Source organism: Phlebotomus papatasi, chromosome 3 (genome assembly GCF_024763615.1).
Source record: "Phlebotomus papatasi isolate M1 chromosome 3, Ppap_2.1, whole genome shotgun sequence".
Lineage (NCBI taxonomy): Eukaryota > Metazoa > Arthropoda > Insecta > Diptera > Psychodidae > Phlebotomus > Phlebotomus papatasi.
The window spans coordinates 38,394,146-38,411,631 of NC_077224.1; the positions used below are offsets into that span (position 1 = coordinate 38,394,146).

Consider the following 17,486-nt stretch of genomic DNA (forward strand, 5'->3'; position numbering starts at 1 on the left):
GCAAATTTCCTAAATATTTCTGAGAAAACATCTTTTAAAACTTGTGTGAAACATACATAACTGTTGAGATCCTTCTTTAATTCGATCGGGGGACCATTAACATGATTTTCATTTACATTTCCAATCAACCCTCATTAAAAAGCTCTCAATTTTCCTTTAAGTATTCAATTTTTGTTTTTATTTATTTCCATCCATCCATCGAATACTATTTCTAGTAGAGGTTAATTTTAAATGAAAGTATGATCTAAAGTCATTGAAATGCATTTACGAAATATTTGCTGATGCGTTTTCTACCAATCATAAAAGAGCATTCCAAAAGGAGTTTAGGGGTTTCTTCACGTGGCTGAATGTTGATTGGGGATGTTAAAGAAAATCATGTTAATGGTCCCCCGATCGAATTAAAGAAGGATCTCAACAGTTATGTATGTTTCACACAAGTTTTAAAAGATGTTTTCTCAGAAATCTTTAGGAAATTTGCTTTAAAATATGTACTTCATATTTTTGGAAAATGACAAAAACCAACAAATGAGGCATTTAGAGTGATCGGAGCGCGATGTCTCAGATGAACAAAATTGTAGTTCTAAGTGTGGCCTATCACCTGGTATCATTGGATTTTTAATATTTTGTTTAGTTTATTTTATACAAATTTTTAAAACCTCACTTTAAGACCATTTTTTTGGTAATTTTTAGAGAAACTTCAATTTTACACCCCGAAGGAGTGGTTTTACAAGATTTTTTGTAATTATCAAAATTGAAGCTCGACTAATGAGCTTTCCAACGCACCCACACTTTTCAAGTTCCGTTCACTAGAACCTGAGATATAACGGATAATGTAAGGCAAAGCAGAAAAAATATAAAAGTATTAATAAAAAAAAATTGTTACGTATAGGAGCAAAACCAAGACCAGATTCTTAATCAGGGGACTTGACTCTATCAAACGTACCATGTGAGATCTCCGTTAACAAAACCGTGTTGCATAGTGTTATAATAATAACGACAATAATGGCGGCAGAACGCTCCATAGGAACTTAGGACTTTCCGCAAGGGGATTTCAGAACAGTTATTATTATTTTTTCTTATACAAAAAATTTCCATTTTCTCAGAAAATTTCCCTTTGCCCCAAGAGACGAAACTAAAAACTTCCCAAAACACAGAAAATTGCCCTTTGCCCCAAAGGACGAAACTAAAAGGTTCCCAAAACATAGAAAATTTCCCTTTGCCCCAAAGGACGAAACTAAAAACTTCCCAAAACACCGAAAATATTCCTTTGCCCCAAAGAACGAAACTAAAAGCTTCCAAAAACACATAAAATTTCCCCTTGCCCTAAAGGACTAAACTAAAAATTTCCCAAAAAAACACAGAAAATTTCCCTTTGCCCCAAAGGACGAAACTAAAATCTTCCCATAACACAGAAAACTTCCCTTTGCCCCAAAGGACAAAACTAAAAACTTCCCAAAACACAGAAAATTTCTCTTTGCCCCAAAGGACGAAACTAAAATCTCCCCATAACACAGAAAATTTCCCTTGCCCTAAAGGACGAAACTAAAAGCTTCCCAAAACATAGAAAATTTCCTTTTATCCCAAAGTACGAAACTAGAAACTTCCCAAGACACAGAAAATTTCCCTTTGCCCCAAAGGACGCAACTAAACACTTCCCAAAAAACAGAAAATTTCTCTTTGCCCCAAAGGACGAAACTAAAAACTTCCCAAAACACAGAAAATTTCCCTTTGCTCCATAGAACGAAACTAAAAGCTTCCAAAAACACAGAAAATTTTCCCTTTATCCCAAAGGACGAAACTAAAAACTTCCCAAGACACAGAAAATTTCCTTTTGCCCCAAAGATTGAAACTAAAATCTTTCCAAAACACAGAAAATTTCCCTTTGCCCCAAAGGACGAAACTAAAAGCTTCCTAAAACACAGGAGATTGTCCTTTGCCCCAAAGGACGAAACTAAAAACTTCCCAAAACACAGAAAATTTCCAATTCTAGCATCTAAGTCATGAGTTCTTGCACTTCGAAAATCTTGATTTAAAGAAAATTTGCTCTCGTATGGGGTATCGTCAAATTTTTAAACAAAGCAATTTTTGACGAAAAATTCTTCCAATGTGTGGAGGCCATTAAAAAAAGGCATTCTGAAAATTTGGGACGCTTTGTCATCACGTCATCACCGTCGTCACTTCTAATTTTTCAAAATTATTCTTCTAAAAAGTATAAGGCAGTTCATTGAGGAATGGAAACGCGGATAGTCTTGATATATTAAAATTTAACTTGTGTATTAATTTAAAAATAAACCAATTAAATATTCATTTTTATTTTATGGCCTCTACACATTGGGAGCAATTTTTGTCAAAAATTGCTTTTTGAAGGAAATTCCCTGCAGCGTTGTAGGGGGAAACGTCAAATTTCTGTCAAAAACGCAATTTTTGACTAAAATTGCTCCCAATGTGTAGACACCTTTAGATATTCAATTAAAATTTTAAATCTTTTCGATTTACTGAAAAAAAATTAAAAAAATAAGATATTAAATAAATTAAACTTACCAGTTCGCCCCTTGCCGGCCTTACAATGAACAGCCGCAACATTCTTGGGATCCTTACTTAGAAACTTTTGGACATCATCACAGAAAGCTTGTATTAATTCAATTGTTGGTGGATTGTGATCATTGAATGGATAAGATGAAACTCTCTGGAAAGCAATTAAAAGTCAGTGATTGTTAAAAATAATGATTTCAAACAGAACTAAATAAGTTTAATTTTTATTAAGAACTTACATGTTGAAATTTACTATAGTCGTATGTTCTCTCAGAACAGAGATTGTAAATCCAATAGAATCCTTTATGTTTAGATTCTAGCAATTCGCGCACATCATCAATATTATTCCTATAGACAGCCTCAACGAGTTTCTCAGCTGGAAATGCCATTGCAATTATATTTTTGTCGATATCTGCAAGAAGGAAATACTTTAGAAAAGGACTTCGTCATACACGAAGAATTGCAGTGTGAAAAGAAAATTACATGACAAATCCAAATTGTATCCATCCTCGGTGTATCTCTTCTTCCTCTTGCTGACAAGCCCCTTAATTGGGTTTGTCATTTTCATATTGGAAATTGTATTTGCCATTTTTATCCAGCCAAAACTCCTTATTCTCCTTCCTTCTCCCTTTTTATCCTTTTACCGCCCTTCGTTTTTTTTTTTTGCTTTTCTTTTCAGGGGATGCGAATTTGTAATGAAAATTGAAGGATTCGAGAGAAGTGGGAGGATTTACCAGCTCCTTTTTTTCCCTTTTCTCGGACAATTTTCTCTTACACTCTCTCTCACCCCCTGTTTTATTATATCTTGAAGGTCTCACAATTTATCCCAATCTTTCACTTCCTCTGCTTCCCTTTCAAACAACTTTTTTTTTTGTTTTGTTCCGGCAAATTCCTTGTCCCCCAACACAGACTCTGTTATGGAAATTCTTCCACCAGACCTTCCCCACTTTCAAGTGATTCCTGGGTTTTCCTCCTCTGGCAATTAATATTTTCTATGGCCTGTATTTTGGGCAAAAGTCAAAGAAGAAAAAAAAATTAAGTGCTTTATTGAAAATTCCTTCACACACAAAAAAACACACACACACAGAAAAAAAATCTAGGAAAACTGCTTAGATTGAAGGGATGAAAAAAAGGATTCTTCAGGGATCCAATTCCTTTAGGGATGAATCAAAAAAAAAATCCACTCCTACAGAAAATTCCTGAAATAGCCTTGTGCTTTCTTGTGGTTCTCCCAAATATAAGAGGACAAGAACCCTACATAACTACCCTTTTCTCCTCATTGAACATACTAAAAACACAATAGAAAGCAATAAATTCTGTCGAAAAAAATAAATAAAAGAGGAAAAATATCCTTTTTCTATAAGAAAATAAGAAAACTCTCACTCTCGATTAAATAATGAAGAGAACGAGAGGCAGAGTAAAAGTTCCAAGGGAGCAAGTGAGAGAAAAACCAAAGAAAGAGAATTCAAAAATACGGGAAAGGCTCATAATTTTGACCAGTTTCTTATTTTGGACACTTTAAGGATAAAATTGGACACTAAAAATAAATTGATTAAAATTATGGATTTTTATTCCAATATTTGATGAATAATGAATTCTATCTAAATATTTGTTCTTTTTGGAAGATTTTAACACTAAATATGTTAAATTTTGAATATGATTTGAGTTGAAATTGCTTTGTTGAAAATTCAGTGTGAGCAATTGCTTACGAGAAATATGACAGAACTTCTTGTTTACTTCAGTTCTTATTTAGCTGTGGTGAAGTACTAACAATGTTTCTTCGGTTTTTTTGAGTGATATTATTGAATACTCATTGAATATTGTGTTGATTCACGTTAGTGGTGATTTGTACATTTGATCTGAAGTGAGATTTGCCTTGTGAATTAGATTTTTCGTGTGAAAAATGGGAAATTTTCTAAGACATTCACCAGTGAGGTGATACTCCTTATTTTGGACAGATGTTTTTCTCACAAAATTTCGTGAAGTTTTAGCTTTTGTGATGACTAGGTTGGACAAATGCCTGGAGAAACAAAGAAGCATCATCTCTGCGAACGATATGAGCGAATCCGCACATACTTGGAATACCGAAGTCAACTCACTTTAATGAATGATATGGAAAGTTTCCGGGCTTCTTGTGACATTCTACGTTTCCCTTAAATGAATAGGAAAAGGACTTGGTAAGATTGGTTCATGAAATGAAGAACAATGGTCATCCTGTTGAGGCGGATTAGCTGTCCAAATTTACAGCCAAGTTGTCCAAATTAATAACCAAGTTGTCCAAAATAAGAGTCAAATTCACCTCTACATAGCAATTCATTTTTAAACGTATTAAGACTAATTTTAGTAAAAACAAAGACAATAAACCCTTTCCAAGTTTCTAAACAACCCTTCTGAAAAGACAGTAACAAAAGAAATAAATTAGTATTGAAAATATCGCACTTCAAACTTGGAACATCGATGCTTATAAGCAGACTGGACAAAATTATGAGCCTTTACCCTAAATTAAAGTTCAAAGAAAGCACTTTATTATTATTGGTTTTAATTTTGAATAATTATATCCCTTATATAATTTTCATCGTTTTTTCTACTTTGTTAAATTATCGAAGCAATTACAAAAATTATCCATTGAATTAAAATAAATCTAATAGGAGGGAAGGCTTTCAGGTTTCGCACACACTCTACCTTCGAACACTTCATATTTTTCACATATTCCTTTAATGAATCAGACCTAATAACTAGTCTTAAGTCACACATTTCCTGAAAAAAATAGGTCGAATTTATTAAAGGAATATATAGAAAAAAATGTGAAGTGTTCAAAAACCAGAATGTGTGCGAATCCTAAAAGCTTTCCCCTAAAACCAAAGAATTTAACTTAAACACATTCTCACAAATCTCACTCTCTTTCTCTCATTGTCTCTCTTCTCTCTGAAAAAAATATGTGAGAGAGAGATTGACATCAAAAAGAAGAGAAAGGGAGACATTGTTTCCATTGAGATTTATGAGAAATTCACCTGTGATGGAGTTTCAAGGTCAAATAAGAACCTCTCACTCTCACCACCATCCTCAAAATCACCTGAGATTTCTTATCTCTCACCCCAAAAAACCTATATGACTTTTGTAAATCCCAAAAGAAAGATCCTCTTTTTCATTTTTCTTTTCATTAACAACATCCTCTCCTCTCACTCTCCCATTGAAACTCTCCCTTTGTTGAGGCCCTTTTTTCCTTTCCTCAAATTTAGCCCTTTTTGGCTCTACGGAGAGAGTGGAAGAAAGAGAGGAGGGGAAGAAACCAGGAGAGAGAGAGGTACAATTAAAAATGAACTCAATCTCTGGGATAGGAAAGCAAAAAAAGAGAAAGAGGGATGAGGGTGGAGAAGGGAAAGGACAAAGGACTTGTAATTTATCCCTTAAGATAGAGCGAGAGAGAATATTAGAATGGAAATAGAACCAAACCACAAAAAAAAAGATCCTTTTCATTGCATTATTACACAGTCTATCTCACTCAAAAATACCGGCAAACTGCCCTATTATATTACACTCAGCATATAAATAATTACATTTTCTACTTTGTAATGAAAGAGAATTCTAGAATTCATATACTATAGCGTAATCTTCCTTTGTGATCCAAAGATTAAAATTAATTTTACGTAAAATTAATGTTACTGAAATATCCTAAATTCTGTAAATTCTAAAGTTCATGAGTATTATGCCAAAATTTAGAATTTTGGAGAGATGGGCAAAATTTGTCAAAACGGATATTTAATTTCATGATGAGCTCTGAGAAAACTTAGTCGATTTCTAAAGAGCATAGGGTAAATGTCCTAATTCAAAACCATTTCCGGACGCTTTAACGTTAACAGAAGATTCATCACATTAAGTTAATATTTTTCTGAAGAGAATTACATAAATTTGCTCCTTGACTCTTCTATAATGTTACTGTTTAGCGAAAATTCTTTAGATTAATTTGAAAACTTCTTAAATACAAGAAAAATACACGAGTGCAAAATGCTTCTATTGAAAACAAATCAATCCAAATGGAAAAAAGAGAAATTTTCTAATTGGAGACAAACAGTGTAAGTGAAACTGCGACGAAAAGCTTCCAAAACCCTGTTGAGTAGCTCTTGAGTGTAGGATTTGTTCTTGTTCCTCTAGGGGAATTCTGTAATTTTCGTGGCATTGTCACGCGTGAGTTCGAAACCTGACAATGCCATTCGACCTTTTTTTATCATATCATATGAGTTCGAAAATGCAATTCATTGACTTTTTAATGAAATCCCTTTACTTGATGAATTTATGAAAATACAGTTCGTCTTGGTTGATTTGTTTAACAAAATTCATTGTCATTTGAATTGACAGAAATCTCAAATATGTGACTTCTGACAATGCCCCGTGAGCTGAAATGACAATGTTACGGCTACAGAATCGCATTTTCAAAAAAGGTCTCCTAAGATTCGAGCCCAATTTGTCATATGGCATTGCCAGAGCGTTACAGAATTCCCCTCCTGGTCTTTTCTCCTTTCCCATCTGAGACAATAAAAAAATCTCTAAAAAGAAAAATAATATTTCCGGTATTTCCAATTGAAACATTTGCAGACACTTCAGAAAAACCCTTTTTGTTCACGAAATAGGTAATTATTTCAGTTGAAATCTTCACGTACCGTTAACAATAAAGATTAGTACTTAATTTCACATAATTCTGCCAGAAATATTACATATATGTAAAAAAAATAATAATAAAGAACAATCACCCTAATGTGTTTTTCTTTAGAAAACATGGTTGATTGATGAAAAATTCGATGGTGAAAACGTACACTTTTAATTTTTCTGAGAAATTTATAAATTAATATTTGGGAATTTGAATGGATTTTCACTTTATTTGGAGCAAAATGAACTAAATAATGAAACTGAGGTATAGAAAATTTATAAATAAAAATTTAATACTGTATTTATCATGGAAAAAAATGATGTTTCCATTTGGAGTAGCGAAAAGTTTCCACTTGGAACAGGTTTTGAATTAGCTTAATTTACTCTATTCAAGAGGTTTTTTTTAATTTTACTACTATAATTTTACTACTTTACAACTTATCCGACGATTAAAAGAAGGCTTTTGGGTTTCGCACAAACTGTAGCCTCAAACACTTCATATCTTTCCCATATCTCTAAATATTCTGATAGTGGCAATATAACTTTTTTCGGGACGGAGGGAGAATAATTTAAATATTAGATAGTCTTAAATCACACATCCTGAAAAAAGTACATCATATTCATTAAAGGAATATGATAAAAGTATAAATTGTCCGAACCTAGAGTGTGTGCGAAACCTGAAAGCCTTCCCCTATTTTCCACTATTATCTCTACACAGAAAAAAAATTTACGGAGATCATTCAAGAAAAAAGTTACGAAATACTCGTAAATCGTAAATGTTCATAAATGTTCGTAATATTTTCACAAACATTGTTCGCAACATGATCACTAGATGAGCAGTTTTTTTGTTCTTTTACGAACCTTTGCTCGTACATTTTTGTTTGTTTAACGAAATTTTAGGAGAATGACAAAATTTTACGAACATTTTTTCGTGTGTTTACGAATATTTACGAACACATGTTTGTAAAAGAGCAAAAAATGCTCCTCAAGTGATCATATTACAAAAATGTGAAAATATTACGAGCATTTGAGTAGGTAATACGTTTTATGAGCATTACGTAAATCCTCAAGAGAAATACACAAACAATTACGAACAATTTTACAAAATATTTTTTTCAGTATGATGCAACTAGGATAGAATGAACACCATTCGACAGGGATACCCTATTGACACTTTTGTCAAAATGTTGAAATTTGTTTAATGTATCTAATAAAATGTAAGTAATATGGCGTTTTTCATTAATTTACGTTTTTCGATAAGGATAAGTGTTCAAATTTTGTGTTCGGTCGGAGGAACGTCTGTTCGACAGGGAACCCCTATTGACACTTTTATCAAAATGTTGAAAATTATTTAGTGTATAAAGTAAAATATAAGTAATATAACGCTTTTTCTGTGATATACCTTTTACTATAAACAGAGATGTTCAAGTTTCATATCCCAAATGGTACAGAGTAGGGTGTCAATAGGTGTTCCTTTTACCCTATACCGGGCTCGAATCGCATCCATTAAACTTCACTTCAATAATTTTCACCCGACATGGGATTAACAATCTTATAACGTATATATAGAAGTCTCGTTTGCGAGAAATTTAAGTAAGTTTCTTTATGAAATGTTGTACGTATACAATATTATTACAAGTAAAGTCTAAACTCAGTTAAGGGTTTCTGAAAAAGAGAAAATCGTTTAAATAAGGGAAATGTACATAATTTCGGACAGGTTGCAATATCGGACACTCCTTTTTTTCTCAAATTCTCATGAAATTTTCTTAAATTTTATTTTTTACTTACTCTAGATACCAAGGAATGCAAATTAATAATAAATGATGTCGCTTCGGCGAACGAGATGATGTGAAAAAGGTTTTGGAAGAATTCCGGAAGAGCAAGGAACTATGAGAATCAAGGTGGCAGAAATATTACCCAAGGCTATATGTCGTCGGTTGCCTCAGCAACTGTGCTAACTGCATTTGCTTTGTGTCTGCATTCATTGCAAACGTCGCGCAGTGATGCGTTATTTACAACGAATGCTGACGCAAAGCAAATGCAGTTAGCACAGTTGCTGAGGCAACCGACGATGTCTATATTGTTATTGTATTGTTACGAACAATTTTATAAAATATTTTTTCTGTGTATAGAAAAAGTTCTTTTCAAACTATTTTCTCGATTTTGTGGGGATTCTCAAAACTATTGGGACAAATTCGCAAAAAATAATATTATTTGCTTCATTTGTGGTATAAAGTGCAAAGGCATAATTTTGAGATTTCTGCACTGTTTCAGATGGACTAAAGGAAAAGATCTTAACAAAGAAGCGATCTTCATTCTCTCTACGCTCTTCTTTTTATTCTTTTTTCAATGCTCATGTGAAATATAGAAATAATGTAAAAATTTTAAATTAAATTAAATTAAAGAAACTGGTAAAAAAAATACCTGTTTTGTTATTTTTTGCCCCACTCTCCCCTAATAACTAACAAAGTTCATTGAATTTATACTATAACAATAGTTAAAAATTTATACATACATACATTTAAATACAGTAAAATAAATATATCAAACTAAATAAATAAATAAAATGAAATTATGTTCTTCGTACACAGTAATATTTCATTAAAATTACAAATAAACACACAAAATTTATCTAAAACACAAACTAAAACATATATTTATCCTTGTTTCAACGCTCGAATTCTAAAATTAGCAGTTTAAACCCTTCACACTTTAATTTAATTGCAATAAACGTTAACACAATATTATAATTGAAACTGATTAGAGGAGTATACGAAGAGTACAAAAGAACAGAAAAGATTTAATCGCAAAAATATTGTTTTAAATCTAAAGCCTTCCTTCTATATCTTCTGTTCTTTGTGTAGCAATAATTTTGCAACATATCCTGCGATAATAGAATTGCGAAATACCTCTGTGAAATGTCTCTCAAAAGCTCTCACCCCTTATCATGAAGTCCACACACGTAATTTGTGCCACAAAGTACTGTATTTATACACGTGTAATTTAACACTACCGGCAATGTGAATGAGCATGATAGAAGTAGCCAAAAATGCGGGAGCGAGAAAGAGAGAGATTATGCATGAATAGGGACGGTGAGGGGCGAAAGAGAGCGAAAACTACCGGCGCAGCCCTTTAAAAAGCCTTTCCGGCAAGGGGTACCTCATAAGGCAAAAAAACTGACATATGATTTTGTATTTTGGAAACGCGATACTCTTCTTTTCCCTTATATTTGTATTAGTTTCTGCGTATAATAATCTTATTCTAGGGTCCACAATAAATTAAAGTGTGACTCAAATAATGCAAACGAGTTCCAGACCGGGATTATTTACATTATTGAGGTTCTTCTAACGTTATAAAAATAAATTTAAAAACTAAAATGGGTCCACGAGAAGAGGAAGGACATCGCACACAATCTGGTTTAAAAGACATATTTTTTTTCTATATTCCTTTAAAAAATCAGACCTATCTATAGCAATATATTTTAATACTTAATTGTTAGTCACAAATTTTCTGAAATAAATTAGGTCAGATTCTTGTAAGGAATATGGAAAAATACGAAGTGTTCGAAACCAGAGTGTGTGCGAAGCGTAAAAATAATCCCTTATGCCCTAGACACACTTAAGGCCTAAGCCGAGAGGCGACTTAGTGGAAAATGATGGAAATGCACTTTAACCATTATTTTTAATATAATTACGCTAAGCCGTCTCTCGGCTAATCCTCATGTCTGTCAAGGCCCTTACTCTCGATCATCATTCTGCCTACATAGAGCGAAATGGCTAAATTTAGATCTTTTTCACTCTCACTGAAAATATCAAAAACATGTTTACAAATAAAAGTTATTGTGTGTTGTGCATTATGCCCAGCGCACAATAACTTTTATTGTGCCCTGTCTTAAGTTATGGCCTCGTTGCAATTTTTATAAAAAATGATTCTGAAAACTAAAATAAATGTGATGTGCTATCATAACCCAATAAATATTTTTAATTTTGAGGTTTCCGAAATCATTTTTAACTCTTTCGTCTCCTTTAGGACTCTGGGGGGCACCCATGGAAAAAAGAATTTTTTTTGTACTATTTAGAATCGATAAAAATCCGATTCTTATGGATGATTATAAACTATAAGGATCTCCAAATCTATGATATTTTTTGCAGGATCCTAATTAACTCCTGAGCTTAGATATTTTTGGTCTAAAATCGTGAATTTTCGATTTTCTGCTTCCTTGCAGATATCCTGACATTTTTTGACCAGAATAAGAAAAAGCCTCTTGGGGCCAATAAGTATGATAACTAACAATTACAGATTACATAAATTGGAAAAACATTTCTTAAATTTTCAAAAAACTTGTTCAAACTTTATGGGTACTTTCGTCCACAAAAATCTAGAAGTCAAATGTAAGGTTATCCCGCCAATGCCCGCCGTTTTGCGAAGCATGAAAGTACCTTAAATAAACCTTGTGGGAAAATTCCAAGCGGGAGCGAAATTTTTGCAAATATGCCCGATAATTTTGACATTTGGTAGCGAGGGAGATTGCTTTCTGGGAAGTTTTTCCTATTCTTTCTGATTTTGGTGAATTCTGATTGTCGATGAAGTGTTTTTTTTTGGGTCTTGAGAAAGCTTAATGTGTCTGTAATAACATCGTGTTGAGAGAAATGTGTTTTAAAGTGTTATTGTGTGAAATATTTTGAGGGATCTGTTGGCAAGCAGGAACTTGGTGTCTTCTTGACCACTCTGGACATCTCAGAAGATACTGGCCAATAATTCTTCTTGTTTTAGTAATCAACCTTGTAAAGGAGTCATTTGACACGCAAAAATTATTCACAAAATTGATATTAATGGCTTTCGGAAAATTCAAGTTTGTCTCCTTTTCGTTCTTTTGGGGACGAGAGTACCCATGAGTTTTCCAATTTCCCAGAGGTGGAAAGAATTCTTTCTCTACAAAAGTTTCATATATGACCACTAAGACTTACAATAAAGTGAGTTTAACTGAAATCCGTTCGCTGGATATGTTGTGGTCCGGAAAGAGTTAAGAAAAGATGAAGGCCGGGAAGCCATAAGTAAAAACAGGTCACAAAGTATAATGCCCAACGCACAATAACTTTTGTTTTGTAAACATGTTTTCGAAACTGCCTATGAGAGTGAACGTTATGACTATATCGACGGCTCCATGCCATACTATGCTAAGTCAACTTAGCTTTATATTACTCCGAGAGATATGTTGTTCCTAAGACCGAGATCTATAACTGGTGAAAATTTTGTGGTCATCCGATGTTCGAGAAACGAGATATTTGAGACTTTCGAAAAAAAAATTACAGTAGAGTCTCGCTATAAGCCATCGCTCTATAGTCCACAATTTATCGACCGTTGATTTCAAAACACTGATTTTAAGTTAGGTTATGTTTTTTAGTATGCGACATGCATATTTATTTTAATATTTTTGGCAAACTTTATTAAGTAGTTGTGATAATTGTGATCCATAATGAAGAGAGCGAGGACAAGTACCACAATCGCAAAGAAAGTGGAAGCCGTCGAGCAATTTCAATACTAAAAATCGTTGATAATTTTAAAAAATTACATGGACTATAGTGCGACCCAAGTGTCAAATTTGAAACCAAATATGGACTATAGCGAGACTCTACTGTATACGGGTAGCATAGGAAATCGCCAAATTCAAATGGCTCTCCTGAATGGAACCGTCGATATCTAGATCTAACTCCCTCTCACAGGAAGCTCCGAAAACATGTTTACAAACAAAAGTTAATGTGCGCTAGGCTGGGCATAATGCCGTCCTGCATCTTTACTATATTTGTATAGGTCTTTGCAATTGATAAGAGTGTTTGGCTCTTGGGCGGTGTGATCCCTGACTCGACAGACACAGTTGTGAGTTCGAGTCCCGCTCGGTGCAAATGACTGAGTGTCTGAATGGACATATTTCTCATATGCAATGTAATCTAAATAAAAATTTGTAAAATGAAAAATGCAAAAAATGGCAAAAAAAATCCCGGTACATCAAAAATAAATAAATAATAAAATATATAGAGTAAGTGTGCCAAATTTCGGCATAGTTGCATGCAAGCGTCAAAGTTTCTAGTTTGAAATGTAATATTTTAAATACAAATTGATTTTTTTTAATTCTTTCTTCTGAAAGAGTGCTGCTTGGAACCTTGCAAAGAGTTTACCGTCTTTATTTACTCTAAAATCATTATTAATACATTTTAAAATGAATAAAAATATAGACATAGCTTTGGTACCCTATTTCGGCCATCTTCATTCTCATGGTTAGTTCCTTGCCTTTCTGGAATCCTTCCAAAGTCTTTTTAGCATCTTGTTTATCGAAGCTACATTTTTTGTTATTCTTTTGCATTGTATAATCTGTAGAGTACGTAAAATCTAAAAGTTCATGGAAATTCGAGGAACAAAAAAGGTGGCCGAAATTGCAAGCTGGCCGGAATTTGGCACACTTACCCTAAGTGTTTACAATCCTTCGATCTACATTTTCTTGATTCTGTATACGTTTATCGATCAAGTGGTTTGTGATTGCGATTTGCGCTGCCCCTCACTTTCCGGCATCCTCTCAATTTTACATGCTTCGAAAACTCTCTCTCTCTCTCTGTCACTTTGACGGCGCTCATTTTCCTTGCCTTCTCTCTCTGTCTTCCGTGAGTATTGGTATTTCGTCTGGACACTGAGAGAGAGATGCAATCGCCAAGGTGAGAGTGTGAGTGAGAGCGGCGTTCTCTCTCTCGCCCGTGGGAACAAAGGAATTTTTTTCCAGCCCAAAAAGGATCAGACGATTTTGGGAGGAAAATTTTCGTTTTTTTTTTTTTAAATTGTTTTCCACAAATTTTCTGGATTGGAGTCAGCAAGGAAATGGGAAGTAGTATATTTGGTATTATGGTAAATTTTAACACTTACACATTAATTGCAAAAGCGCCCTTTCCCATCAATCTCCACGTTCTTGGTCAATTTGGATGGATCGATATGAATTCCGGGTGGTCCATTGTGAGACATTTGAGAGGCATCCTGGCGAAAAATTTGTTGATTGAAAATTCACAGAGGAAAAGTCCACTTATTTTCTTCTCTGCTGATAATTTTCAACATCTAATTGGAATTTTTTTCTTCCACTTTAAAATTAAAAAAATACCCTCAAACTTTCACAGTTTTTCTTTTTTCTCCAGCTCCATTTCGGCACTTTTTTTTATCTTTTTCACCGCACACACTTAGTTCTCAAGCGGATTTTCATGGGAATTTTCACAACAAAATCAGAGTCTACAAAATTTTTCAGCACTTTTCGGGAAAAAGGTTGATTTCCTTCTGAAGGGTCGTGTAAAAGGGATTCGTGTGTGAGTGAAAGGAAAAATCACTGGATTGTGATTAAATTTTCACAATTTAAGGGAATTTTCGAGGGTTGACGCTCTCTTTCTCTCTCTCCCTCTCCTTGGTCTCATGTAAAATTCTAAACCACTACATTGACGTCCTGAAGGTTACATCGATATTTATCGACATTTTTTCACCCACGATTGACAGAAAAATCCATGGAATTTCATCTAATTCTGAAGATTTAATGCCCAGGGGTTGGTTTTGTGTGGAAATATTGCATGAAAAGATCTTCTCGGAAGCCAGAAATTAATCCCGGAAGATTTTTTACATCCAACACCAACACTTAGGAGGTCGAATCACATTTCATCATTTTTTTGTTATACGCCTACTATCTCGCTCGCACAGGATCCAAAGCTAACTGAGATGCCATGGGAATGAGAGAGACGGCAATATTAGAAAAATGTCAAATGGCAAGATGTTAAAATACATTACACACGTGTAATCATATATAGAATATTCTCTTCCCCTTATCAAGCTTCTATCATGCATTGAGAACATTAATTCTTAGCAAATAAGCTAAATAAATTAACAAATTTTAGTTTTAAAACCATTCTAGCTATGCCCATTGATCGTGTAACAAAGAAATCCATTTTCTACATCACTGATGTAACTTTACATGAATTTTTTTGAGGAGAATCAATGGCGACCCTTCTTCATTCACTTTTTCTCCTATTTGCACCGGCAAAAGCCCCAATATTACCCACTACAACTTTCAAGGGACGTACAATGGACACCCTTGATGCGCCATTTAATCACCATGGGGCCCCAAAGTGCCTCAAAATGGCTCAAATCTCCGGGAATATTCGCATTTTTACCCCCACTTAAAGCTTCACATCGTCCAATACACGCGCGCACCTCACAAAAAAACGCGACTCGCGAAGGAAAAAGCTCTCACGCACACACCAAACTCTACTTCCCCTCACCAGTTTCTTTTATTTACTTCACTTCCCCGCCGCGGTCTTTTTTTTATTTATTGTTTCGAGTAGCTCACATAAGATGGCATGAGGTGTCAAGGAGAGGGGAAAAAATTTTTTATTCGTCTTTTCTTCCTTACAAATCCAATGATTTTTCCGCTAATCCACCGAAACACTCTTCACCATGTGTCTTTCCACCTTGTCAACTGTTAATCACACACTAATTGCTACTATCACAATCATAATCGAGTTGTACTATGATTTTTTTCACGCCGATTCTCTTCACTCATCTTCTTCTTCTTCTAAATGAAAGCACAATGAAGGCAAATTCACCACCCAACTGAACTTTTTACCAATCAGTTTTTTTGTAAATGGGATGACAGTTGAAATTCACACAACAGATGGCAGCAGTGTGCATACATTTAAAAATTTAACCCTTTCACTTACAAAAAATATTCTTGATCAACCTCCAATAAATAAATTAAAGAAACTATATTTCTTATGTACAAATACGAGATATGTTGAGTGAAAATTAAAAAAAAAATATATTTGTTCTGGGTTAACTGTGAAAATCACAAAATAACTCCTACTTCTACTTTAGTGCAGGAAATATGAAAATTTTTGGCGGGAATTATTTTGCCAAAGGGCGGGAAGATTTTAACATTTTTTGAGTTAGATCACGATTCGAAAAAATCGCAATAAATACTTGAAAATGTTAAAAGATTGATTAAAAAATTGAATAATATAAGACTTAGAATTGTTATTAAATGATACTGTAACTGTAGAGTAGAGAAAAATAATGTGAAACTTCATTGCACGCTTTGTTTTTCTTTTCAAATTCCTGTGTGAATTTCCCGTAAAATTTTCTTAAAAAAAGCGCAAACTTATATATGAGAATTTAAAAATTTTACAGGAAAATATATTGATATGAGCCAATGAGCCATAAAATCCTTGCCAAATTGCTAGTTAAAAAGAAATTCAATGGAAAGTGCCTTTTTGCTACGAAAATCTGTTGGCATTTTTTCTCAATTTTCATAAAATTTACATAAAAATTACAAGAAAATGGGAAAATATTTATTGGAAAATGAATTTATGAGTCCTAGAACTGCTATAGAAGTCTAATCACTTAGAGAAATCCGAAAAAGTTAAAATAACATTCCGGAAATGTTAATTTTACCCTGCAGTATTGATCTGAAATCGGTGTAAATATTACCCTTTTTAGGTGTATTGGGGGTTAAAGTTATCCTTTTTTTATGTTGATTTTACCCTCAAAAGGTGTAAAATTAACATTAAAAAATGTTGATATATTTTTACACCTAAAAAGTGTTAAAGTTATGAGGAAAAAAAGTTAATCGCACCCTCTTTTTTTTCTCAGTGATGTAATGAAAAACTATTGAAAAATTGATTTTTTGTTGAGAATATCTACACTGACATTTTTATGCCCCTTTTATGCCCAGTTTGGTAGTTTGATTTTTTGGCGCGGGTTTAAAGTGTTAAAAAAATAATTTTGAGGTTATGTATGCACGTGTTCAGCAATGAAAATGAATTAGGGTAGAGTCAGCCCTTTTGGCCATGTAAGCACTTTTGGCCACCTAAAGTACAGTCGAGTTCCTCAAATTTGAACGACGGTTGAGTTCAAACTGTAAAATTTGAGGTTATGTGAAGAAAGTTTTGCGTGGAATGCCATTTTTTCTCTGGTATTTCCTCAATATTATCGTATTATATTAAGTTCCGCACCAAATTCCATTTATTTCACAATAAATAACATTGATATATTCTCTAAAGTTGTTTATCTTAATTTACGGAAAGTGCAATTCGCATGAATTCCGTTACATTTTTGAAAATATCGTTCAAATTTGAGGAGTGAGAAATGTCATCTATACCCCCCAAATGTTCAAATTTGAGGAACTCTACTATAAAATCACATATTGTAAGGCAATTATGTGTTCATTCAGAACAGGAAAATGGGTCTTATTTCGTGACCTCTAATCTACCCGTCAAATCATTGCTCTATACCTG

General features: G+C 33.6%; 1 protein-coding gene across 3 annotated transcripts in view; it reads right to left on the minus strand.

Moving 5' to 3' along the window:
* LOC129805570 (uncharacterized) overlaps positions 1–15,805 on the minus strand; it is a 34,500-nt gene extending 18,695 nt beyond the window's left edge. Inside the window, exons 1-6 of one of the 3 annotated variants that reach the window (XM_055853570.1) lie at positions 15,608–15,805; positions 14,318–14,487; positions 14,089–14,196; positions 3,016–3,531; positions 2,772–2,944; positions 2,542–2,686 (exon numbers count right to left, since the gene is read on the minus strand). In XM_055853570.1, the coding sequence (XP_055709545.1) occupies positions 2,542–2,686; positions 2,772–2,944; positions 3,016–3,121 (424 nt within the window). In that variant the 5' untranslated portion in view covers positions 3,122–3,531; positions 14,089–14,196; positions 14,318–14,487; positions 15,608–15,805. Of the gene's footprint in view, positions 1–2,541; positions 2,687–2,771; positions 2,945–3,015; positions 3,532–14,088; positions 14,488–15,607 lie in introns of all 3 variants that reach the window. The other 2 variants (XM_055853568.1, XM_055853567.1) reach the window with 2 other exon arrangements.
* Positions 15,806–17,486: the final 1,681 nt, after the last annotated feature.